Here is a 26,788-nt window from a genome sequence, read left to right on the forward strand (position 1 = left end):
CACATTACTCTGACCAATCATGTTAGATCTAAAATAGAGACACATCTAATTTGAACATTTACAGATTCAATAATATCTTACAAAACTGACAGAATTATTAAAATTATTCCAACAATTTTTTATTTTAGAAAAATTCTAATTTTGACTGAAAATTCGAATTGAATTCGGAACATTTGAAAAAATGTACGAAATGTAACAAAAATTAGTGAAATTTTATCCCATAAATTGTGAATTTCCGGCAAAATTCTCACAATCAGAAATTAAAAATCCTGCCAGAAATTTTAATTTACCGCCAAAATTTATGGATCTCACCATGATGGGTCTTGCCACGATTGAAGTTTGAACACAATTCAAAGTTGAACACGAATATTCTGTTTTCAAAGAAATGTGGCATTCTGTTTTAATTAATTTACAGTGTTTCAAAAAAAATTCATTAAAAAAAAGTAAAATAAATGAGAATTAATGCTGTCAATCATCTGTAATTGGAATCAATACAGAATCAGAGAAAGGGAAGAATGTTCGGGGATCCGTTGGGAATCTATCATGCCATACTAGGAAGTGCATGGTATCGGATGCGCATAGTATTGTTGCAAGTAGACCATCACTTCTTTCGATATCTCGCCCTTTTGAACAATCCACGAATTCCAGATCATCGCTGAAATTGACATATTTTTTCGAATGATTTCACGGCTAAACCTATAGGCTTCAACTTAAAAGGCATACTCAGACATTTCTTATGACTAAAATATGAACTAATAGTAAGATTAACCTGTATATTTTTGCACGACGTTTCGGATTCCATTTCGAATGTGGTGGTAAATCAATCAGCAAATCCTCAGTTCAGTAGTCCCGCCAGGCATTTACTTGAAATCTTCTCAATTTTGGCAAATTCCCGGCAAACCAATAACGAATATACTCGCTGAGTTGTTTTGCCATGAACATACAATTAAATAGTCGAATCTTTTCACAGTTCATCATTTTCAAATCGTCCAATGTTACTGAATCTCTGTTTAGATCCAATCGAGGAATATTGAACAGCTGAATTTTATTCAAGTTCTAAGTGTTTACACGTGATGTTTTAAACTTACCAGTTTATTGTTAAACTCCATTTTATATAGACAGCGGGTCAAAAATCCATATTTCAAATCGAAATTCTTCAATATAAATTCTATATCCTCTGTGGAAATAAACGAATCATCTCCAAGAAGTTTGACGAAATTACATTTCCGAAATAATGGGTGGCTCAATGCGGATTGAAAATTCCCAAAGAGTTGATCATGATCAATAGCTAAATTGACATGATCGATTAAAAAGGAATTATTTAAAATATCCAAGAGATGTGTTAATTCTTGAGAAGTTTTGAAAGGGATAACTGGAAATTTGCTCACTTTCTTGTAGTTCGTGCTGAAAAAGTAAAGTATGAGGTTTGAGGTGAGACTTAGACCAATGTCTAAACTCCTCGGGTTATGGCTCAAATTCAGACTTTCTATTAATCTCACCAATAAAAATTAATATAGTGATTGACATCATAGTGTGTTGCCCAGTCGATTCCTTGTTTTTGTGCCTTATTCATCATAAATTGATATACATATTGCATATCTTTTTCTGTTTCCATAACTATTATTCTTTGACAATAGGGGGCGGTTTTCCTGCCAGAATAGTACTCGTGACATTCAATGATTAGATTGAAAATTTTACGATTTGCTTGTTTTAATTTGCATCGGAAATTGGTTGAGATCCTAGCCATATTGATTCTGAACATATTGAAAATAATAGAAAGCGTAAAATTTTACATGCTCAGCTAATGCAAACTTACACATCATTAATATCCATTCTATTAAGCACGTTTTTAAATGCAAGGTGTGGTAGTTTTGCCAGTCGAAATGGTGTTTTCTGTAAAAAAAAATTCCAGTTTTTGATCATAAATGAATTAGCAAACTTACTCGAAATTTGATTATCATCACCACCGCAATTATCACAAGAACGGCAATTAGTAAAAGCAACAAATATTCAAACATTTTCAGAATTGGTGAGATCGATAAGTCTTCTGACAAACAGTATGGGCCGCAGCAGAAAGACACCTTATGAGATCAAGAAAAAGAGTGCACAATACCCCCCAGCCTATTGGAAATTGCAGACAGCGTGCTCAGCTACTTAAAATGCTCCTCGACTATCTCTTGCTTTTAATAATCACCGCCCTTTTAATATGTGCAGTTATAAAAATAAAATTGAATGTGAGTTATTTCCTTATTATGTACAGGAAAATTCCAAAAAAAATTTTAACAGAAAAAACCATTCCAACTGAAAAAACTGCAGCATGTTGCATTCAGAAATGTAATAAATTCCATGGATATTAATAAAGTGTAAGTTTTTATCGTTTATGGTTGGTTGGAGCCTCCATTTTGTGGCCGGGGCCTAATAAACTAGAAAATCAATGTCTTGCAGATTTGATTCTAATATTTCGCTGTGAAATTCAAATTTTTAGGCAACAAAAATCTACCGTATTTCCACTGTTAGTCTTGTACCCCTAAGGACTAATAGAGGAAATACGGTAATTATCAAATATTTCTTAAACAAATCAACAATTTTTAAAAAGTTTCCAGAATCGATTTGGCCAGTACATCAACTCGTTTCCGACAAAGACTGAGGCAAGCGCAGCAGAAAGACACCTTATGAGATCAAGAAAAAGGGTGCACAATACCCCCCAGCCTATTGGAAATTGCAGACAGCGTGCTCAGCTACTTACATCTGTTGACCTCTCATAGCAAGAATCTTATTGGGTCTCCCCATCTGTCCGTGACGTCACTAACCCTTGCTCTGTTTCTTTTATTGTGTTACCTTGCCGATCAATATTCTTTAATGTACGAGCCATTTTCAAAATGCTCCTCCACTATCTGTTGCTTTTAATAATCACCATCGTTTTAATATGTGTGGTTATAAAAATTCAATTAAATGCGAGTTGATCTCTTATTATGTACAGGAAAATTTCAATGATTTTGTTACAGAAAAAACCATTCCAACTGAGAAAACTGCCGTATATTGCATTCAGAAATGTAATAAATTCAATGGATATTAATAAAGTGTAAGTTTTTATCGTTTATGGTTGGTTGGAGCCTCCATTTTATGAGCCTTATAAACCAGAAATTAAAATTTTCCAACTTTCAGAAGTTTGTTGGCGCAAAGTTCGAATTTGATTTGTTTCTAATATTTTGCGGTGAAATTTAAATTTTTATGGTTAGGCAAAACTATCTACCGTATTTCCTCTTAATGGTGTTGCTCCCTAACAACTAACAGAGGAAATACGGTAATTAATCCAATTTTTTTGAACAGTGAAACAAATCAAAAAATTTTAAAATATTTCCAGAATTGATTTATCCATGAAATCTACTCGTTTCCGACGGAGTTTGAAACAAGTAAATCGAAAAATTTTCAACCTGATCATTGAACGCTATAAAAAGTATTCTTCCAAATTGGGAGAAGATTCCTGGTATCGAAGAATAATTGTGATGGAAACAGAGAGAGATATGCAATTTGTGTATCACTTTATGATGAATAAGGCACGAATAGAAGGATACGGCTTGGCAACTCATGATGGCGTCAATGATCATATAGGCTTCTTTTGGTTAGTTTTTTCTAGAGTGTTCGAGCACAAGCCATGAAAAACTAATTAGATCTTGAGGACACACTCACAAGTGAATTTTTTCCGATTTTTTTGCTATGATTTGAAGTTTGAGCAGAATTAAAGACTCTTTTTTTTAGCACAGAATATAAGGAAGTGAACAAGTCGCCATGTATGTCTTATGGAACTTCACAAGAGTTAATCAAACTTTTGGATACCTTAAACGGATCTTTTTTAATCGATCATGTTGAATTGACAATAGACCGTCATGAAATCTTCGGGGAATTTAAATCCGCGTTGAGCCATCCTTTATTTTGAAAATGCCATTTTGTTAAACTTCTTGGAGACGATTCGTATATTTCAACAGAGGATATGGAGTTCATATTAAAGAATTTTGATTTCGCAAAAGCCGGAACCCAGTGCACCGAATACGTGCTGAAGCTGGAAGGAGGACCGGTGCTCCCGCATTGTGCAGAAATAGTAAAAAAAATTTGCATTAGAGCGAGCTTTCAGCATGAATTTTTGTGAAAATCATTATTTTTTACACTTTAAAATGTTATTTTATTCACTTAAGCACAAGTTTAACAAGCATACAGGGAATTCAATATCCCTGTAGTTCCAGAAGCTACAGTATCCAGAAACAACTCTAATCTCAATTTCCGTTCAAAATCCCGGAAAAAAATCCCCGATTATATATTGTTTTAACCAATATGTAATCTGCGAGCTTCTATCCAAATTGATGGCTGGAATATCGGTATTCTCGGCTGAAACATGCACTAAATACCGCATTCCAACCAACAATTTGGTGCAATAGAGCACATTTGTCATCGGAAATGAAAAAAAGAAAAAGGAAGCTAAGCACAAATTTTCCCCAGAAAAACCAAAATTTACTTCCGATGACTCAGTTCATCCGCTCTACGAACTTGTGCTCGACAGAGGAGATGTTGAATTGACAATAGACCGTCATGAAATCTTCGGGGAATTTAAATCCGCGTTGAGCCATCCTTTATTTTGAAAATGCCATTTTGTTAAACTTCTTGGAGACGATTCGTATATTTCAACAGAGGATATGGAGTTCATATTAAAGAATTTTGATTTGAAATATGGATTTTCAAATAGTTGTTTACACCGAGCCGGTTTCAACAAAAAACTGGTAATTCGGAAGTGTACCACATATTTTAGTACATAATGTGGTCGTTTAAAAAAAACGGGAAAATTCCAAGAAGGGGTTTTGTGTAAAAATCGGTACCAAAAACCGAAAAAATGAATTATGTCCTTTTGGTAGAGTTGATCTCTGAACAGTTTTATATATACTTTTTGCGTAAATGAGTAGTTTTACCGGATTTTTTCAAGATATTCATAAAGTATGTGTTTGATGAAAAATTTTGCACTTGCTTGCTTCCTAGTTTTTTTCCTGAAATTTCCCTGTTTTCTTTGCTAGAAGCACGTGGTGTCGGAATGTCCCATCTCGGTTTGATCTCCGAAAAGTGCGGAAATTTAGACGCAGACTTTTAAACTGATTTCGCATTGTTAAGAGTGTGCTGACATCACACGTTTCTGTGGAAAAAAACTCCCGCGTTTTTTGTAGATCAAGCTGCGATGGGATAGCCTGACACCACGTGTAGAAGTTTTAGTTTAAGTACCTATTCTATGCGTATCAGAATTTTCTCACATCCACTATTATTTTTTTAGTGGGTCAACATTCCACGATTGGATTTCCAAAAATGTTTTCCGAACTCAACATTAACATTAGACGAATTGAAAAAGATGAATTACGAAAAGATTCGATTCGATTATCTTGGTGGATTCTCGGGAATGCAACTAAACGAGTACATCCGATACTGGTTAGACGGGAATATGTCAAAACTACGAAGATTTCAAATAAATTTCTGGAATGATCAGTGGGCTTATGACTTATGGAATCGTTTACCGCACTCTTCCGAGTGGAATCCAAAACGCCGATCAAGATATTTCTAGTGAGTTTGATCTGACAAGAGAAGTATTAAAACCTGATTAAATGTACCTCAAAAATTTTGAAAAAATGTATTTTAATCGAACCCAGTTAGTGGCTGAAAAAAATTTGGGCAAAAATAAAAAGTTGTCTAAATTTGTTGAAAACGGGTGATTCATATATGCCGATTTTCATATGGCATGACAGATTCCCAACGGATCAACAAACATTTTTCGACTTTTCGGAATATAAATCACTATTTTCTTGATTCTTTCTGTTAACTTGTTGAAACCTGTGAGCTAACACGAGCATGTTTTCAGCCATCTATTGTACATACACATGTGCTCTTTTAGAGCAAAAAAATATTTTCTGAATTTGGTCAATACTAATGAAATTTGTAAATTTTGAGACCTCCCGCAACAATATTGCTCATTTTAAAGAAAGTTCTTAATTTTTAATTTTTACTATAAATGACCCATTTTTGGCATTTTTACTAATTTTTGAATTGTTATCAACAAATTTAGACAACTTTTTATTTTTGCCCAAATTTTTTTCAGCCACTAACGACTGACCTTTTTTTTTGGCAAAAAATATTAATTTTCCTGAAAATGTTCGAAACCATTTTATACTAGAAAAGGACAGTTTTTTAGAGTTCGGAGATCAATTTTGAGTCCTCTAGCTACAAAATTAACAATTTTAGAAGAGTTTCAAAATTTTCAATTTTTGCCAGAAATTGTCCATTTTTGCCACTTTCTACTGGTTTTTGATGGGTTAAACCTAGATTTTCTAAAATCGGCATATATGAATCACCCGTTTTCAACAAATTTAGACAACTTTTTATTTTTGCCCAAATTTTTTTCAGCCACTAACTGGGCTCGATTAAAATACATTTTTTCAAAATTTTTGAGGTACATTTAATCAGGTTTTAATACTTCTCTTGTCAGATCAAACTCACTAGAAATATCTTGATCGGCGTTTTGGATTCCACTCGGAAGAGTGCGGTAAACGATTCCATAAGTCATAAGCCCACTGATCATTCCAGAAATTTATTTGAAATCTTCGTAGTTTTGACATATTCCCGTCTAACCAGTATCGGATGTACTCGTTTAGTTGCATTCCCGAGAATCCACCAAGATAATCGAATCGAATCTTTTCGTAATTCATCTTTTTCAATTCGTCTAATGTTAATGTTGAGTTCGGAAAACATTTTTGGAAATCCAATCGTGGAATGTTGACCCACTAAAAAAATAATAGTGGATGTGAGAAAATTCTGATACGCATAGAATAGGTACTTAAACTAAAACTTCTACACGTGGTGTCAGGCTGTCCCATCGCAGCTTGATCTACAAAAAACGCGGGAGTTTTTTTCCACAGAAACGTGTGATGTCAGCACACTCTTAACAATGCGAAATCAGTTTAAAAGTCTGCGTCTAAATTTCCGCACTTTTCGGAGATCAAACCGAGATGGGACATTCCGACACCACGTGCTTCTAGCAAAGAAAACAGGGAAATTTCAGGAAAAAAAACTAGGAAGCAAGCAAGTGCAAAATTTTTCATCAAACACATACTTTATGAATATCTTGAAAAAATCCGGTAAAACTACTCATTTACGCAAAAAGTATATATAAAACTGTTCAGAGATCAACTCTACCAAAAGGACATAATTCATTTTTTCGGTTTTTGGTACCGATTTTTACACAAAACCCCTTCTTGGAATTTTCCCGTTTTTTTTAAACGACCACATTATGTACTAAAATATGTGGTACACTTCCGAATTACCAGTTTTTTGTTGAAACCGGCTCGGTGTAAACAACTATTTGAAAATCCATATTTCAAATCAAAATTCTTTAATATGAACTCCATATCCTCTGTTGAAATATACGAATCGTCTCCAAGAAGTTTAACAAAATGGCATTTTCAAAATAAAGGATGGCTCAACGCGGATTTAAATTCCCCGAAGATTTCATGACGGTCTATTGTCAATTCAACATCTCCTCTGTCGAGCACAAGTTCGTAGAGCGGATGAACTGAGTCATCGGAAGTAAATTTTGGTTTTTCTGGGGAAAATTTGTGCTTAGCTTCCTTTTTCTTTTTTTCATTTCCGATGACAAATGTGCTCTATTGCACCGAATTGTTGGATGGAATGCGGTATTTAGTGCATGTTTCAGCCGAGAATACCGATATTCCAGCCATCAATTTGGATAGAAGCTCGCAGATTACATATTGGTTAAAACAATATATAATCGGGGATTTTTTTCCGGGATTTTGAACGGAAATTGAGATTAGAGTTGTTTCTGGATACTGTAGCTTCTGGAACTACAGGGATATTGAATTCCCTGTATGCTTGTTAAACTTGTGCTTAAGTGAATAAAATAACATTTTAAAGTGTAAAAATAATGATTTTCACAAAAATTCATGCTGAAAGCTCGCTCTAATGCAAATTTTTTTTACCATTTCTGCACAATGCGGGAGCACCGGTCCTCCTTCCAGCTTCAGCACGTATTCGGTGCACTGGGTTCCGGCTTTTGCGAAAATGTTCGATGATTTCTGGAAAAATTGACTTATATTTGAATTTCTAATACGAAAATATTCGCTACCGTCAAGCTGAGCAATTGTCCGTACAAAAATGGTGACGTGGCAATCAGAGTGGGCGGGATTTTCGTGTAGGGACCTGTTTTCTCATGCACAAAATCCGAAAACATTAAAGCTTTGTATAGCAGCAGCTGGTTAAGATCTTGAGCAGCAAGGTGCACAATACAGGTGACACTAATTGAAAATCAATATATGGTGTCTGTTTGTAGTGTGTATCAGACACGAACATTGTGCACCTTCCTCGCAAAAATGAAAAGGGAAGCAACGCATTTTTGCATAACCCATATGGCATGGGAAAAGGGGTAAGGAAGAATGTGCAAAACGATGCAATGACTAAGCAGGTTCAGGTCGCTTGAAGGCTCAGAGGGCGGAGGGTCTCCCGTAAAGGACACCTTAAAATATTTACAACATACCAGTTTCAGTTAGTTAACAGAACGAATCACGAAAATAGTTCTTTATATAAAAAATTGCAAGAAGCATATAAATATGTATTAATTTTCCGAGAAGTGGAACAATGTTTGTTGATCCATCGGGAATCTATCATGCCATATGAGAAAGTACATGGTTCTGGATTTGATTAAGATAGTTCGATTAAAATAGAAATTCCAGAAAAATAATTGTTTTGACCAAAAAAAACATGGCTGAAAAATAGGAAAACCAAAAATAATTTTTAACATATTAAAAAAAAGGGAGTAATGCATATATTCTGAGTCACGAAAATCTACGTGTCACCTTGCAAAAACTGTCGAAAAGTGCCAAAGTTGGGCAATTTATAGTGAAAAATCACAATTTTGAAACTCTTCTAAAATTGTTAATTTTGTAGCTAGAGGACTCAAAATTGATCTCCGAACTCTAAAAAACTGTCCTTTTCTAGTATATAATGGTTTCGAACATTTTCAGGAAAATTAATATTTTTTGCCAAAGGTGAGCGGCAATCGGCGATCGGCGATCGGCGATCGGCAATTTTAGTGAATTTTCGGCGATCGCCGATCGCCGATGGAATTTTTCAATAAATTCATCTCAATTTTTAAAATCTCATGTTTTTTTTACGATTGTTTTGTTGTTTTTAATTTTTTTTTTGAGTAAATGTTAATTTTTTCGTCGCATTTCCTTACCAAACAAAAAACGGAAAGGTGTTTTGACCGAAAAAAAAAATCTGAGATGATGCAAGTGCGCCCCATCGCTCGTTGACACCCATCAGATTTCTGTGCATATTTCTGCGCAATTTTCTGGCGAAGATGCTGAAGGAAACAGTGACTCAGATGATGATTTTCTATTCGGCTAATATTGGAATTTATTAATTTTGATTGTTTTTGTTGATTTTTATTCATTTGTTATTGTTTTTATAAATAACTCGTTAAAATAGCTCTTAAAATTGGTTTTTTTTTTCAATATAAAAATATAGACGAAAGCCGATCGCCGAAATTTTTCGGAAATTGGTGATCGCCGATTTTTTTGGGCGACTGCTCAGCCCTGCCCTGCATGTCGTGTCAGCAGTTCACCTCAACTCCATCATGATCAGACAACATTGGATTGCCTTTTGGCTTCAGAATCCAAGGAGAACTCCCTAATGGGACCAACAACATTCGGTGGAATCGAAAATGCGGCGAATTCCGAAGAAAGTCCGCTGAAAAAAGAGCAAACCAGCGATGAGAACGAGAGCTCGACGTAAAAATTTTAAAATTTAATTTTTCCCGGTAAAAAGAATGTTGTTTTTCAATTCGAGAAAAAAAAAACTTCAGTGATTTTTGGCGTTTTTTTGCAGTTTTATAAGTGGGAAGTAGCTACGTGGCTAATACAGAAACCCGAATTAAGATTATGATTTATGAGATTTTCTTCCTCTTATTAGGATCTTTGCAGCTTGAAGCGGCTCGTAGTTTCAGTAATCCTAACTTTCCCACTTAGAAAAGTATAAAATGAAACCGGAGGTGCGGAAGCTATTCCCAAATTTTTAATTTTGTAAGGTTCTAACCCGTTCACTCTCCCACACAATAAACTAATAGAGAATTACTTTATCTTTCCAGGTCGTACAGACACTCTACTGAATGGATCTCGTCTTCGGACATACACCTTGGCCTCAGACAACAAGATCCGCAAGCAACGTCGCCCGACTGGACTTATAAATGTTTGACCCACCACTCGTTTTGACCCACGATCCCGAGCGCGCGCGCACACACTTTCTGTTTGTTTTTCCTTCTAGAAAGTGTTGCGTCGCCCCTTTTATCTCTGCGTCTCTCGTGTGTCGGCGACTCCGCCTCCCCACCAGAGCCGGGCTTTAAAAGGTTTTCCTCATTCTAGGACTTTCCTACTTTTCTCTTGTTTTGTTCCCATTCCTCCCCTATTGTTATTCTCTCTCCCCATTCATTGTGCCGCCACCGAGCGCTTTCCACAGTGTCTTATATTTTATCTTAATAAACCCATAATTTAGCACATAACTCGTTCGTGTTATACTTTATCACCGACCAGTATAATTGAAACACAGCGAGTAAAGCCAAACCTTTACTATTTTTCCAGACAACACTCATCCCAAGAGACTGATCGTGCCGGTTTCCAGTTTCTTGAGGTCCATGGCTCCAAGGTTCATGATCTATACAAAGCTTTAATGTTTTCGGATTTTGTGCATGAGAAAACAGGTCCCTACACGAAAATCCCGCCCACTCTGATTGCCACGTAACCATTTTTGTACGGACAATTGCTCAGCTTGACGGTAGCGAATATTTTCGAATTAGAAATTCAAATATAAGTCAATTTTTCCAGAAATCATCGACTATATTCGCAAAAGCCGGAACCCAGTGCACCGAATACGTGCTGAAGCTGGAAGGAGGACCGGTGCTCCCGCATTGTGCAGAAATGGTAAAAAAATTTGCATTAGAGCGAGCTTTCAGCATGAATTTTTGTGAAAATCATTATCCTTAAAATGTTATTTTATTCACTTAAGCACAAGTTTAACAAGCATATAGGGAATTCAATATCCCTGTAGTTCCAGAAGCTACAGTATCCAGAAACAACTCTAATCTCAATTTCCGTTCAAAATCCCGGAAAAAAATCCCCGATTATATATTGTTTTAACCAATATGTAATCTGCGAGCTTCTATCCAAATTGATGGCTGGAATATCGGTATTCTCGGCTGAAACATGCACTAAATACCGCATTCCAACCAACAATTTGGTGCAATAGAGCACATTTGTCATCGGAAATGAAAAAAAGAAAAAGGAAGCTAAGCACAAATTTTCCCCAGAAAAACCAAAATTTACTTCAGATGACTCAGTTCATCCGCTCTACGAAATTGTGCTCGACAGAGGAGAAGCCAGTAACAATGCAGGTTATGGATCGACATACGAGTCAAGGAATGTCTGATTGGACGGACGGTGCCACCAATTGGAATACTGTGACAATTGCTGAGAATTGTGTGAAATTAACTAAGAATTAAGATTTTTGAGGAATTAATTGAATATCCTGTGAAATAAGTATTCCCGATGATTGTGAAGTGTTTTGTGGTTGTTTTAAGTTAAAAATGAATATTTAAATTTAAAAATAGCAGCAAAAAGTGGGCATCAATGGTTTTCTTTGTATATACATAATTGGAATCGATACAGAATTCTTAAATCGAATTTTTCAAGAAAACATACCGGAAAACAAATACATTAATTTATTTAACGCAATGGAACGTGCTCACAACATGTCAAACGCTACATGGCCGAAGAAAATTTGACATACGCAGCAAAATTTGACCTTTCAAAAAAATTAATATTACGTGTAATCTTTTTTTCCAATGGAATTGAATTTTTGGCTGATACATGAGGGAATGTGTTTCTAGCTGTAATTTCAGTAACACTGTCCAAGAAAAACTCTCAATATTTTTACCTTTGCTTATAACCCCCTACAAAATTTTTTCGGACAAAAAAAAAACAAGCATGGAGATTCCAGGTGAATTTCGAATCCTCATCTTCATTTTTCAGACTGAAATTCCGAAAATAAAATTGAGGGAGGAGCTTAAATAAAAAAGAAATAAAAAACAAAAGCCACGTGGCCAGTGCGATTTATATTTTTTCATAAGAGCCCAAACTTTTTTCTGGAAAAGTTCCTAAATACTCATCAAACATTCATAAATAATATTTAAACAAAAAATCCCGAGATAATACTTTTGTTTTCAAGATATTCAGGTTGAAAACTAATGTCCTGAAACTTGGATTTTGGCTCCTTAAGAAGGTAAAACAGATACCGTATATCTTCTATTAATATGGCCTCCCTATTAGACTTGCACTCCCTATTAGTATTGCCCCTCGGAGACCTTCCGAAAATTAGTATTGCACTCCCTATTAGTCTTGCACTCTCTAATAGTCTTGCGTTAACTTTTTTGTATTGCAAACCCGTCTCGCTAATTTCAGGATTTCAACAACATTTTTTGCCTATTTTGCAACAGTTTTCACATCATTTCTACGAGATTGAAGTTTTTGAACTTATATGAAAATCAAATTTTCTGAATTTTTACATATGATTCGAGCTTTTTCAGGAAAAAACTAGTAAGCTCAAAGTCAGAAAATGTTCTGAAAATTAGTATTGCACTCCCTAATAGTCTTGCATTCCCTATTAGTATTGCAAGCGGGAAGACCATCGAAAAATAGTATTGCAGCCATATTAATAGAAGAAATACGGTATTTAGCTTTTACGTTAATACCCGCAATCATTTACAAATTAGAGCACGATTAAATTGAAACTGTTTTTGGGATTTAAACATTTTTTGGAGCCAAAATCCAAGTTTCAGGACATTAGTTTTCAACCTGAATATCTTGAAAACAAAAGTATTATCTCAGGATTTTTTGTTTAAATACTGTTTATGAATGTTTGATGAGTATTTAGGAACTTTTTCAGAAACAGTTCGGGCTACTTTTCTCAGAATTTCAGTCTGAAAATGTATGATTTTTTAATTCAAAATTTGAGGGCAATTCGTTCATTGTGTTTCAAGGTCAATGGATTAATGGCTAAGACTAAAACATCATTGACCGAAGAATGAGTTTTTATTCATAAAAACGACATGTTGTGGTGCTGGATTGTGTATAAACCGGAAAGATTTCGCAGAAAATCAGTATTAAATTTTTATAAAATTTTGATAATAAAAATTCACGTCAAGAAAAAAAAGATGAGTTGAAATCTGAATATTATAAGAAACTATATACAGAAATTTGTGTTGTACCCGAAAAGGTTTTCAGGTCTGTTCTTTCAAATTATTAGGTACTTGTGTATCATACCTCCGCCATTTTAAAAATTAATTTTTTAACTTTTAAAATAAAAACGTGTGGAATTCTTTCGTATTTTTTGGGATCACAACCAGACAGTGTACCTGAATCCCAGATCCGCAGTGCATAGCGCTTGAAGAACGGATCGTCCTTTAATCCTTTTTTAGGCTTTTAACATGAATTTACAAACAATTTAGCATGTTCTCCTTATTATAAAAAAGTATTATTATAACTAACTGATTTTTAAAAATTAAACAGAAGGATTTAAAAGTTTCAGAAATTTGAAGTAAACGTTGAGTTTTTCAGTTTCAATCTTTGAAAAAGTCTATCCATACTTTTGTTAAGAATCCTGAAGCCTTTTCATAAAGCTTGCGTCCCAAAAAATGCCTTAAAAGTTGTCAGTGCGGATTTTTGTGTTCAAACTATTAATTGTTGCAAAAATAAAACGGGAAAATACATTCAAATTCAGCACCAAAGATTAAAATTAGAAGATTTCAAAGTGATGAATTTCGAAAAGATTAAATTTGATTATCCTGGTGGATTTTCGGAACCGATACTCGGAGTTTTAACCATTTGTTGAAGAAGATCTATAAAAAATTATGGGCCGCAACAGACATCTTAAGAATTATTTATTTATTTATTTATTTAATACGATTCCATACGAATCGTATTCACATAAAATCAAATACCTATTAAAACAAATCAATTCCGTCAATACATGGTAAAAAAATAGCTAATGCATAATTACAATTCATAATTATCACCTGCAAATGGGATTAGAAACATAAAAAGGAAAGAGAATTATGAGATCAAGAGAGAGGTGCACAATCCCCTCCCCCCCCTCCCAGTCAATTGGAAATTGAATACAGCGTGCTCAGCTATTGACCTCTCATAGTGAGAATCTTATTGGGTCTCCCCATCTGTCCGTGACGTCTCTAGCTAGTGCTCTGTTTCTCTTACTGTGTTACTGTGTCGATCAATACTATTTTTTGCGAACCATTTTCAAAATGCTCCTCGACTATCTGTTACTCTTAATAATCACCGCCTTTTTAATAATTGCGGTAATAAAAATAAAACTTAAAGTGAGTTATTTCCTTATTATATACAAGAAAATTTCAATGATTTTGTTACAGAAAAAACCATTCCATTTGAGAAAACTGCCGCATGTTGCATTCAGAAATGTATTAAATTCAATGGATATTAATAAAGTGTAAGTATGGTTGTGGTTGGTTGGAGCCTCCATTTTGTGGCCGGGGCCTAATAGACCGAAAATTAGAATTTTTCATATTAGCTTCTAATATTTTGCGCTGAAATTCAAATTTTTAGGCAAAAAAATCTACCGTATTTCCACTGTTAGTCTCGCACCCCTAAGGACTAATAGAGGAAATACGGTAATTATCCAATATTTCTTAAACAAATCAACAAATTTTAAAATTTTTCCAGAATCGATTTATCCATGAAATCTACTCGTTTCCGACGGAGACTAAAACAAGTAAATCGAAAAATTTTCAACCTGATCATTGAACGCTATGAAATATATTCTTCCAAATTGGGAGAAGATTCCTGGTATCGAAGAATAATTGTAATGGAAACAGAGAGAGATATGCAATTTGCATATCACTTTATGATGAATAAGGCACGAATAGAAGGATACGACTGGGCAACTCATGAGGACATCAATGATCATATCAGCTTCTTTTGGTTAGTTTTTTAGAGTGTTCGAGCACAACTCAAGTGGATTTTTTCCGATTTTTTTTGCTATGATTTGAAGTTTGAACAGAATTAAATACTCCTTTTTAAAAATGTTTTTTTTAGCACAGAATATAAGAAAGTGAATAAGTCGCCTTGCTTATCTTATGGAACTTCACAAGAATTAACCAAACTTTTGGATATCTTAAACGGATCCTTTTTAATCGATCATGTTGAATTGACAATGGAGCGTGATGAAATCTTTGGGGAATTTAAATCCGCGTTGAGCCATCCTTTATTTCGGAAATGCCATTTTGTTAAACTTCTTGGAGACGATTCGTATATTTCAACAGAGGATATGGAGTTCATATTAAAGAATTTCGATTTAAAATATGGATTTTCAAATAACTGTTTACACCGAGCCGGTTTTAACAAAAAATTGGTAAGTTGGAAGTGTATTTCAGTATTTAATTTGGTAGTTAAAAAAACGGGAAAATTCCAAGTACTTTAAAAAATAATGTGTACATTTTTTCACCTAGATTTACGATTTGAGGGGGGCTTTTGTGTCAAAACTATTTTTACAGACCTATACCCAAAACCGAAATAATAAATTATGTCCTTTTGGGTTTTAATATAACCTTTTTGCGTAAATGAGTAGTTTTACCGGATTTTTCAAGATATTCATAAAGTAAGTGTTGGCGAAAAACTTTGCACTTGCTAACTTGCCTATAGTTTTTTTTGCGTATCAGTAATTTTTTCACATCCACTACTCTTTTTTTAGTGGGTCAATATTCCACGATTGGATTTCCAAAATTTTTTTACGGACGCAAGTTTAACAGTAGACGAGTTGAAAATGATGAATTGCGAAAGGATTCGATTTGATTATCTTTATGGATCCTCGGGAGTACAACTAAACAAGTACGTCCGATACTGGTTAGCCGGGAATATGTCAAAACTACGAAGATTTCAATTAAATTTCTGGAATGATAGGTGGACTGATGACTTATGGAATGGTTTACCGCACTCCTCAGAGTGGAATCCAAAACGTCGAGCAAGATTTTTCTAGTGAGTTTGATCTGACAAGAGAAGTATTAAAACCTGATTAAATGTACCTCAAAAATTTTGAAAAAAATGTTTCACCATAATATCTTTGGTAAGTGAATGAAATTTTATTGAGTTGACTATTATATTTTAATGTTTTTAAACATAAAAAAAATCAACTCTTCACACTTTCAAAGTCATAGAAAGAATCTGAAAACTTTTTTTGAAAGTTTCCAGAATTGTTCGAGTAAAAAATGAGCGCCTGTGCTAAGCTCAGAGATTAACACCAAATAATTTTCAGTGATGATCTGGAGGTAGTGGATTGTTCAAAAGGACGAGATATCGAAAGAAGTGATGGTCTACTTGCAACTGTTTTAATCGAATCCAGAACCATGTACTTTCTCATATGACATGATAGATTCCCGATGGATCAACAAACATTGTTTAACTTCTCGGAAAATTAATACATACTTATATGCTTCTTGCAATTTTTTATATAAAGAACTATTTTCGTGATTCGTTCTGTTAACTAACTGAAACTGGTATGTTGTAAATATTTTAAGGTGTCCTTTACGGGAGACCCTCCGCCCTCTGAGCCTTCAAGCGATCTGAACCTGCTTAGTCATCGCATCGTTTTGCACATTCTTCCTTACCCCTTTTCCCATGCCATATGGGTTATGCAAAAATGCGTTGCTTCCCTTTTCATTTTTGCGAGGAAGGTGCATAATGTTCGTGTCTGATACACACTACAAACAGACACCATATATTGATTTTCAATTAGTGTCACCTGTATTGTGCACCTTGCTGCTCACGATCCTAACCAGCTGCTGCGCTGCCGTATTTATCGATCACAACACAGTTCTGAAAATGTTTGAATATTTTTTGCTTTTTCTAATTGTTCTTGTGATAATTTTGGTGATAATAATTAAATTGCGAGTAAGTTTAACAATCTATGTACTTATTAAAATTGCGACTTTTTTCCAGAAGAAATCATTCCGACTAACAAAATTGCCGTATTTAGCATTTAAAAATGGTATTAATTAAATGGATATTAACGACGTGTAAGTTATTTTCAGCTAATTTCTCAACTGAAACATAGTTTTCACAAAAAACATTGAATTTCCCGCTTTTGTAACTGATCAGCTCATAGAGTTACGTAAGTTTGAACCAGAGGTAGCCATTATAATTTTTTTTAGAAAATTCTAGCAAGGAACTTGGTTTGCTTTCTGCGTTTTAAAACACTTTTAAAACAATTTTTTGGAAATTTCAACAAATTTAGAACATTCAAATTTCCAGAATAAACCTGGCTAGGACAAGTACCAGCTTTCGAAAAAAATTGAAACAAGTGAATCGTGAAGTGTTCAATTTAATTGTTGAATGTTACGAAGACGGTACTATCAGAGAAAGAGCACTTCCGTCGAAGAGTAATAGTTCTCGATACAGAGAGCCATATGCAATATGTATATCAATTCATGATGGGTGTGGCACGAAGGCGAGATATCAAATGGGCAACTCACTATGACGTCGATCATTTAATTGGTTGGTTCTGGTAAGGAAGCGGTTTTATCGTACTTTGTTCTGCTCGCTGTTTCAAGTTAACAATTTTCTGAAAAACAACTAATTAAATACTGAAATCAGAATGCAATGTTTTAATGTGGGAAATTTAATTCGGTTTTAAAATTGCCACACTCCTGCATGCAATCAATCCGATCATTTTTTTTACTTATAATACTATAGTATTTATATTACATTATGTTTCTAATTAAACTTTCCAAAAGACTGAAACACGTTTCCGGAAATTTTTTTTTGAAGTCAAACATTTTTGACCAATTGAGAAATTTCCGACGATTATCTAAAGGTGGAATAGCGCCAGTGGGGAGTTGGTCTAAATGTACTTATAATGATCCAAAACAACCGAATATCATAATAAAACACTCCAAAAAATTTTAGATTTTTCATAATTTCCGGTCAAAGTTTTGGCAAACACCAAATTTTTGAGAAATACGAGCTTTTGAGGAAATTTAAAGAAATTTCGCATGTTTCGACCCCTACAATGTTTTAATACGAATAATTTAAACAAAATTATAACATAAAAAGTGTCGAAAATTTTATTTTCTTTGGTCGACTTCCAAAATTATGAATGGCAAAAACTGAGTAATTGCCACTTTTTGGCACTAAATAAGAAATTTTCAAAAGTTTTTTGAAAAGTTTTATCATGATTATTGTACATATTGGGACCTAAGGAGTGGTTTTTAACAATTTCGCCACTGGCGCTACTCCACCTTTAATATAATTTAATTTATTACAATTGTTAGTCGTCTAATAAAACAGAGCACAAATACACAAACAAAAACAGTTTCATATGAGTATCGGTATTGGAAACCATTTCCTAGGCGGCGAAGGAGTAGAAAATTGGAGAAAGTTTGATTTGAAGTATGATTTATTAGAAAAACAAAAATCCGGACAAAAAATAATTCAAAAATAATTTAGCAGCTTATTTTATTTTTGCAATTTACTTTGCAGTTAAAATTTTGAAAAAACAAGAAATTTGTTGATTTCAGGCTATTTTTTTTAATCATATAAAACAAAATCCCAAAACGAATAATTTTCAGCACTTTCTACAACAAAAGAAACCAGTTGCCATGTCTCTTGTTTTACACGTCACAACATTTGACAGACCTGTTGAATTTGTTGCACGATTCTTTTTCAATCAAAAATGTCGATTTAGTAATTGACCGTGATCGAATGTTCGGGGAATATCAATCCACTCTGAGTCACCCATTATTTCGGAAATGCCATTTTGTCAAACTTCTTGGAAAACGACTATACGTTAGCAATGAGGATATGCATTTTATATTAAAGAATTTCGATTTGAAATACGGATTTCTGACTCGCTGTTTACAAAGGCGACAGAAAACTGGTAAATTTAATATAACATACCTAATTGAAATTAAAAACTGTTGCATGTTCAAATGTTAAGCACATAGATAAATTATAAAATTTAAAAGAAACTTTTTTTTTGATCGACGACTTCCAAAAAAGTAGCTAAACGGAATAACTTTCATTTTTCCAAAACAAAAAAAATCAGACAACTTTTGAAGTTTTTCTATGATATTTGGCCAATTTGGCACTATAAAAGCTACAATAATACATGTTTAAATTACAAAAGAACAATTTTTATTTAAGTGGTTAAATATTCCCCGATTGGAGTTGAATGGAGACACACAGTTGACATTGGAGGATTTAAAGATGATGAACAGCGAAAAAATGCGATTTTTCAATTTATTTGGACTGATGACTTATTGAATGGGTTGCCACATTCAAAGTGGAATCCGAAACGTCGAGAAAGAATCTTCTAGTAAGTGCGTTCAAACAAAACAAACAGTTTTTGTATTAAAGTGCTTCTGCGATCAAATCTTGAATAGTAAATAGAACAAAAGTTTTTCGAAAAAAAATTACGAAAAGTTGTCAAACCGAAAAATGGAAATACTAAACCTATCCCAATAATTTCAGCGACGATATTGAATTCGTGGATTGTTCAAAAGGACGAGATATTGAACGAAGTGATGGTCTACTCGCAACTATTTTATGCACATCCAATACCATGTACTTGCTCGTATGGCATGATAGATTCCCGACGGATCCCCGAACGACGTTGATTTGATGGATTTGATTTATTTTCAACGTTGTGAAGATAATAAAATTCAAAAGCAGTGAAATTTGAAGTTAAAAAAATTAAAACAAAATTTATAGAACGAAACAAACCCAGCGAAAAGTTCATCTGGAGTGTGGGAAATGGGTGCGGGGATACGGAATTAGAGAAAAGTGTCTCGGGTAGAATTGCACCTAGAGCCGGGGAATCAAGGGTGAGCGGTGATCGCCGATGACATTTTATAGTCCAAAATAGACCCCCTCTGAAGAAGAAAAAAGGTATATTTTCGGACTTTTTTTCACTACTATTCGAATTTTAAGGTATCAAGGAGTGCTTTTCGTTGCCTAATATTTTAGATTTTATGAATAATTCTTTGAAAGAGCTCTTAAAATTAGTTTTTTACATTTGAACAAAAAAATTAGACGCACACTGATCGCCGATCGCCGTTTTTTTGGCCTGCTCACTAGGGAATATTGTTGCTCCTGCAATCGCTAGGAGAAAAAGTTAAAGTGAAAATGGAAGATCAGATCTTTGGCTACAAGAATCAGTTTTTGGAATCTGCTAAACTCGGTCCCAAAGCTGAAATTTTTTGCCTTGAAAATTAGTGCTTTTTTTGCTCGAAATGGCCGTTTTACGTGTGTAGAAAAGGCGACACTAAAGTTTGGCACTGCCGCCACCGTTCGAATGGCCGATTAATCTTGGTGAACACTCGTGCTCATTAATCCAAAGGTCACGGTTTCGTTCCCCACTAGGTATTAATTTTTTTGAATTTTTCCTCGAGCTAGAAATATGCCCAAAAACACGGTTTCTTCCGTTTTTTAGTAGCTTCAGAATAATATTTTAGGTTCCTGGGAATCATAAAAGTCATATGGAAACTTTTCGGAAGTTTTCATTTCTTGATAAATTTTCACTTTTCCCTCAATGCAAATTTTTTTCTTCAAAAATAATTTTTCAAAATTTTTTCAAAAAATGTCTGGGTTGAAAGAGCAGCATTAGTTTGGGTATTTATACAATTTTGGAAGATCAAATGTCATTTTAGGTGAAAACCACTGTTCTTTTTTCTACCGTATAGCACGAAAAGGACCTACTTTCAAAGACTTCCAGCTCCGTTGGCAGGTGAAATATAAAAAAGTTGTCAACTGCAAAGTAGTTTTAAACTTTCAATGTACAACTTGTCAGTTAAAACTCTTCTGCTAAATCTTAGGGGTAGAGAGATATGGACATTAGTAATTAAGTAAGTTAAAGATTCACTTTGATTAGCTATTTCTCTCTACCCAGCCCTGCGGGGAACGTGGAGATCCATGAATTGTGTCAATTGGAACGAAGAAATAAAAACCGGTATACGATTCAAGAAAATGGTTCTTTATATTGCAAAAAAAATCGGAAAAAAATGATATGAATATTAATTTTCCGAGAAGTGGAACAATGTTTGTTGATCCATCGGGAATCTATCATGCCATATGAGAAAGTACATGCTTCTGGATTCGATTAAAATAGTTGCAAGTAGACCATCACTCCTTTCAATATCTCGTCCTTTTGAACAATCCACTACTTCCAGATCATCACTGAAATTTATTTGAATTCAATTCAGAACCCTATACAGTGCGCCCAACTTCTATAGCGCTCCCCTATTTTTTTCGCATTTCACCACCTTCTAACATTTTTTACAAAAAACTGCTGATGCCATTCGATTCCAAATGTCGAAAAACCCCTGTCCGAAATGTTCATCAAAAAATTCAATAGACTGAGGAGACTAGGTCAAAAAGTCTCTAAAACGACCGCCCAACTTCTATAGCGCTCCCTCGAATGCCTTTCTCAGCAGCAAGAAGATTAAACTCCTTAAATGGCCAGCTTGTTCACCGGACCTTATCAAATCCGATCGAAAATATGTGGGCTTCCCTCGTGGGACTCGTGTACGCTAATGGAAACCAGTATCCGAATGTTGCTGCTCTTAAAGTCGGAATTGAGGATGCATGGAACGCCATATCAGCTACAGAGATAAAATATGGTCAATTCGATGCCTAATCGAATCTTTGAGGTCATCGCCAAGAATGGAGGTCCTACGAAATATTGAACTTTATCTAAGTTAATAAAATCTGTTGTGTTTTTCGATTTCTAGAGGATGGTGAATCATTTTTAAATCGTCTAATAGTAATATAGAGTTATATTGGAAATCCAATCGTGGAATATTGTCATACTTAAATGTAAATGTTCTTATAATTCAGCTGATTTACATTCAACTCACCAGTTTTTTATTAAACCCGACTTGTTGTAAACAATGATTTGAAAATCCATATTTCAAATCGAAATTTTTCAATATAAATTCCATATCTTCACTGTCAAAGTATGAGTTTTGTCCGAGAACTTTAACAAAATGGCATTTCCGAAATAAAGGGTGGCCCCACGCGGACTGAAACTCTCCATAGAGTTGATCACGGTCAATTGCCAATTCAACATGGTCGATTGAAAAAGATCCATTTAAGATGGTCAAAAGATTGATTAAATCTTGTGAGTTCCATAAGACAAGCAAGGCGACTTGTTCACTTCCTTGTAGTTCGTGCTGAAAAAATTTTTAATGCATTTTTTTAAAACCAAATTTCATGAAAATGTTTTAGGATTCTTATCAAAAATATTGATCAACTTATTAAAAAATATATCATAGTTCGAAACTAAAAACTGTTTAGGCAATTGCAGCACATTATTATTCAAATTTGTATAATACATATATACACCTGGTGTCAGGTTTTCCCATCGCTCTACTGCATACGAAAGGCGGAAAAATTTTTTTTGAAAATTTGTGACGTCACAGCGCATTTCGAATAATTGTTTTTGCAATTTAAACACCAATTTTTGTCAAAATTTTTAAAATCATTTTTGATATTTTACCAAAATTCTAAAAATTTAGCAAGTTAAATGGAAAGATTGGAGCAAATTATAATAAAAAACGAAGAATATCAATCAACACGAAACTTTATTTCAAAAATTATTTTTTTAAAATTCTCGAAAATCGACGCTTAAATTGAAAAAACAATTATTCAAAATGCGCTGTGACGTCACAAATATTCAAAAAATATTTTCCCGCCTTTCCTGACACCAAAAATAATATTAAAATTATTAATTGTACCTGAGAATTTCAAAAAAGTTAACTTCAATTATATTTACTTTCGGAAAATACAAAAATTCTTGTGCAGGTTCTGAAATTATGCCATTTTGGACTGAAATAATCTTTTACAACCTATGGCCTAGTGTAACATAAAAATCAACTCCATATACAGTGCCGGCCATAATTCTATCCAATTTTCGATTTTTGATAAATTTACAAATTTTTCAAACGAGCACAACTTGAAAACTGGGCATGCTATCGAAAAAAGTTCAACTAATGAAGTATTGTCCATAATTACGTCTACTTGTATTCAGTTGTTCAAAATTTTTACCAATGCCAGGACAAGAAATACAGCGGCCGACATCTCGTGAGCCCGTTTTTGACAACTTTTACTGATTCGCCCGTATCTCGGAAACTAATTTTTTTCTGGAAATGTTTTTGAAGTAAAATAATTTTCATACTACTTGCCATCATTTGTGCCTACTCACTTTGTTCTGAAAAATTCAGCAAGTTGTGCTCGTTTGAAAAATTTGTAAATTTATCAATAATCGAAAATTGGATAGAATTATGGCCGGCATGGTATAGAAAAACCTTACCAAAAGGAACTAATATAAAAATGGGCGTCTTCATGAGTTGCCCAGTCGATTCCTTGTATTCGTGCCTTATTCATCATAAAGTGATATGCAAATTGCATAACTCTCTCTGTTTCCAGAACTAATATCCTTCGATAACAGTGCAATTCTTCATCTTCATAAGAAAACTTTTCATAGCATTCAATGATTAGGTTGAAAATTTTTCGATTCGCTTGTCTCAGTCTTTGTCGGAAACGAGTTGATGTACTGGCCAAATCGATTCTGGAAACTTTTTTAAATTTGTTGATTTGTTTAAGAAATATTAGATAACTAGCCGTTCGCACGCGCTGAAGCGCGTGCTCCGACTGGCGTACTCAAAATTAAAATTAAATTCAAAATTTTCTAAGCCTTCTCTAAGATAACGTTTTTTCCCTTTTTTCTGGAAGTGTTCGAGCAATATAAATATTAAATAACTAACTTAAGTTTTAAGCAATTTAAATTTTAAAACCTCAAGTTTGCTGGAACTATTTCTAAATTTCTTGAACGTATAATTTTCTCCACGTTCTTCTAATCAAATGAAATTTTTTTCGGTTCTTTCCGAAAGTTTTTGGCGAGAGTTTCTGGTAATTATACCAATTTTTGATCTTTTTAAAAAATTCTGAAAACTTCAGAATATTCTAGTAGTATCAAAACTTGAAAAAGTTTTTTTAAACTTTCCGAAAGGTTCTAAAACATTGCAGAAGTTTCCTGAATTTTCAAAACGAAATTTGACGTTTCAGAATTTTCTCCAATTTTTTTAGAAGAATTTCCTAGAAAGTACTGGAACATATCAGAATTTTCTCAAATTTCCTAGAAAGTTCTGGAACATTCCAGACTTTTCCCGATTTTCAAGAAAGTTCTCGAACATTCCTGAGTTTTCTCGAATTTCATAGAAAGTTCTGGAACATTTCAGAACTTTCCAAAATTTTCCAGAGAGTTCTGTTTTCTAGACGTCGCGCCAAAATACTTTTCTCAGAAAATTTGAATTTCCCGCCAAAATATTTTTCTGAGAAAATTTGAATTTCCCGCCAAAATGTTTTTCTCAGAAAATTTTAATTTCCTGCCAAAGTTTTGGGTCTCACCACGATGGGTCTCGCCACGAAGGGTCTCACCACGATGTGTCTCACCACGATGGGTCTCACCACGAAAGGTCTCGCCACGAAGGGTCTCACCACGATGTGTCTCACCACGAAGGGTCTCACCACGAAGGGTCTCACCACGATAATTTGATTTTCCCGCCAAAATATTTTTCTGAGAAAATTTGAATTTCCCGCCAAAATATTTTTCTGAGAAAATTTGAATTTCCCACCAAAATATTTTTCTCAGAAAATTTAAATTTCCCGCCAAAATATTTTTCTCAGAAAATTTGAATTTCCCGCCAAAATATTTTTCTCAGAAAATTTGAATTTCCCGCCGGAATATTTTTCTGAGAAAATTTGAATTTCCCGCCAAAATGTTTTTCTCAGAAAATTTAAATTTCCCGCTAAAGTTTTGGATCTCACCACGATGGGTCTCACCACGATGGGTCTCGCCACGAAGGGTCTCACCACGATGTGTCTCACCACGATGGGTCTCACCACGAAAGGTCTCGCCACGATGGGTCTCACCACGAAGGGTCTCGCCACGAAGGGTCTCACCACGAAGGGTCTCACCACGATGGGTCTCGCCACGATGGGTCTCGCCACGATGGGTCTCACCACGATGGGTCTCACCACGATGGGTCTCGCCACGATGGGTCTCGCCACGATGGGTCTCACCACGAAGGGTCTCACCACGAAAGGTCTCACCACGATGGGTCTCACCACGATGGGTCTCGCCACGAAAATTTGAATTTCCCGCCAAAATGTTTTTTTCAGAAAATTTGAATTTCCCGCCCAAATTTTTATCTGAGAAAATTTGAATTTCCCGCCAAAGTTTTGGGTCTCACCACGATGGCTCTCGCCACGATGGGTCTCGACACGAAGGGTCTCACCATGATGGGTCTCGCCATGAAAGGTGACAGGTCCCGCCCACAATTCTCAGTGACTTTGGGTGTGACGTCACAGACTACAAAGACTACATAGACTACAAACTATGGGCAGACGGACAGTATTTTTTTATATATAAGTAATGAGTACCGTATTTCCTCTATTAGTCCTTACAATTAGGGGTGCGAGACTAACAGTGGAAATACGGTAGATTTTTTTTTGCCTAAAAATTTGAATTTCACCGCGAAATATTAGAATCAAATCTGCATGAAATTTATTTTCTAGTTTATTAAACCCCGGCCACAAAATGGAGGCTCCAACCAACCATAAACGATAAAAACTTACACTTTATTAATAATATCCATGGAATTGATTACATTTCTGAATGCAACATGCGGCAGTTTTCTCAAATGGAATGGTTTTTTCTGTAACAAAATCATTGAAATTTTCTTGTATATAATAAGGAAATAACTCACTTTAAGTTTTATTTTTATTACCGCAATTATTAAAAAGGCGGTGATTATTAAGAGTAACAGATAGTCGAGGAGCATTTTGAAAATGGTTCGCAAAAAATAGTATTGATCGACACAGTAACACAGTAAGAGAAACAGAGCACTAGCTAGAGACGTCACGGACAGATGGGGAGACCCAATAAGATTCTCACTATGAGAGGTCAATAGCTGAGCACGCTGTATTCAATTTCCAATTGACTGGGAGGGGGGGGGAGGGGATTGTGCACCATTTCCTCGCTGCTGCAACCCATACTATATTTTAGATCTTCCTCAGATAAAACAAATCAGGACGGTTGTAGTGAGCGGCTCCTTGGCTAGAAATATCAAAAGTGCACAATTTGTCTAACACAAAAGCAGACAAACAATTCATTAGATGGTGACTCTTGCATATTTCTAGCCATGGAGTTATCATGATGAAAAAACATGTTGCGATAAATTTCAAAAACCGGAAAAAATAGTGTCACTTTTTTTCAAATTTCACATAAAATATGATCATTATATAGTATTTTCAGCTGGTAGCAAAAATCCAAAGTTTTGAATCTCTTATGGCTAATATTGATTGCTCGAGGTCTCAAAAAATTACTCATTAATATTAACCAAAACCAGAAAATAAATTGTTGCTCTAAAAAGCTAAAACATGCTCGTGTTAGCTCACAGGTTTCAATAAGTTAACAAAGCGATTCAAGAAAATGGTACTTTATGTTGCAAAAGTTCAAATAAGCATGACGATGTTGAAAATTGCAGTTACCCTTTTTTAATCACATTTCGAAGTATAAAGACAGGCATTTTTCTTTGTAGATTAGACGAATCAGT

The 26,788-nt window shown here is 34.5% G+C and overlaps 2 protein-coding genes, 2 non-coding genes and 6 pseudogenes across 10 annotated transcripts; 7 read left to right on the plus strand and 3 right to left on the minus strand.

Moving 5' to 3' along the window:
• Positions 1-468: 468 nt before the first annotated feature.
• On the minus strand, positions 469-2,018 carry C24H12.11 (annotated as a pseudogene). The gene is made up of 6 exons: positions 1,944-2,018; positions 1,817-1,893; positions 1,500-1,754; positions 1,089-1,404; positions 770-1,038; positions 469-655 (listed from the first exon to the last, which is right to left on the minus strand). Coding segments are annotated over exons 1-6 (1,179 nt in total).
• A 106-nt stretch (positions 2,019-2,124) lies between these two features.
• On the plus strand, positions 2,125-2,879 carry C24H12.18 (uncharacterized protein). The gene is made up of 2 exons (NM_001404221.1): positions 2,125-2,234; positions 2,604-2,879. Coding segments are annotated over exons 1-2 (30 nt in total). The 5' UTR covers positions 2,125-2,206; the 3' UTR covers positions 2,606-2,879.
• On the plus strand, positions 2,880-5,598 carry C24H12.3 (annotated as a pseudogene). The gene is made up of 6 exons: positions 2,880-2,954; positions 3,006-3,082; positions 3,365-3,622; positions 3,760-3,996; positions 4,556-4,772; positions 5,312-5,598. Coding segments are annotated over exons 1-6 (1,151 nt in total).
• Positions 4,358-4,420, plus strand: mir-5593.1. Its single transcript, NR_131400.1, has one exon. It is a non-coding gene; the product is annotated as a pre-microRNA mir-5593.1 (primary transcript).
• Positions 5,599-6,524: 926 nt separating the features above from the next.
• Positions 6,525-8,272, minus strand: C24H12.12 (annotated as a pseudogene). The gene is made up of 3 exons: positions 8,168-8,272; positions 8,022-8,117; positions 6,525-6,809 (listed from the first exon to the last, which is right to left on the minus strand). Coding segments are annotated over exons 1-3 (486 nt in total).
• A 2,403-nt stretch (positions 8,273-10,675) lies between these two features.
• C24H12.2 lies at positions 10,676-11,593 on the plus strand (annotated as a pseudogene). Its single transcript has 3 exons — positions 10,676-10,869; positions 10,920-11,015; positions 11,423-11,593. Coding segments are annotated over exons 1-3 (461 nt in total).
• mir-5593.2 lies at positions 11,265-11,327 on the plus strand. Its single transcript, NR_131401.1, has one exon. It is a non-coding gene; the product is annotated as a pre-microRNA mir-5593.2 (primary transcript).
• A 2,674-nt stretch (positions 11,594-14,267) lies between the features above and the next one.
• C24H12.1 (F-box domain-containing protein) lies at positions 14,268-16,646 on the plus strand. Its single transcript, NM_061335.7, has 6 exons — positions 14,268-14,482; positions 14,534-14,610; positions 14,844-15,101; positions 15,216-15,531; positions 15,871-16,154; positions 16,432-16,646. Exons 1-6 carry the CDS (start codon positions 14,408-14,410, stop codon positions 16,538-16,540), a joined length of 1,119 nt encoding a protein of 372 aa, NP_493736.2. The 5' UTR covers positions 14,268-14,407; the 3' UTR covers positions 16,541-16,646.
• A 351-nt stretch (positions 16,647-16,997) lies between these two features.
• Positions 16,998-19,794, plus strand: C24H12.19 (annotated as a pseudogene). Its single transcript has 6 exons — positions 16,998-17,066; positions 17,115-17,191; positions 17,427-17,679; positions 18,743-19,050; positions 19,317-19,488; positions 19,644-19,794. Coding segments are annotated over exons 1-6 (1,030 nt in total).
• Positions 19,795-21,211: 1,417 nt separating this feature from the next.
• W10D9.2 lies at positions 21,212-26,022 on the minus strand (annotated as a pseudogene). Its single transcript has 5 exons — positions 25,940-26,022; positions 25,809-25,888; positions 23,482-23,739; positions 22,028-22,342; positions 21,212-21,347 (listed from the first exon to the last, which is right to left on the minus strand). Coding segments are annotated over exons 1-5 (872 nt in total).
• Between the last annotated feature and the right edge of the window lie 766 nt (positions 26,023-26,788).

The sequence above is a fragment of the Caenorhabditis elegans genome, chromosome II (assembly GCF_000002985.6).
Source record: "Caenorhabditis elegans chromosome II".
Lineage (NCBI taxonomy): Eukaryota > Metazoa > Nematoda > Chromadorea > Rhabditida > Rhabditidae > Caenorhabditis > Caenorhabditis elegans.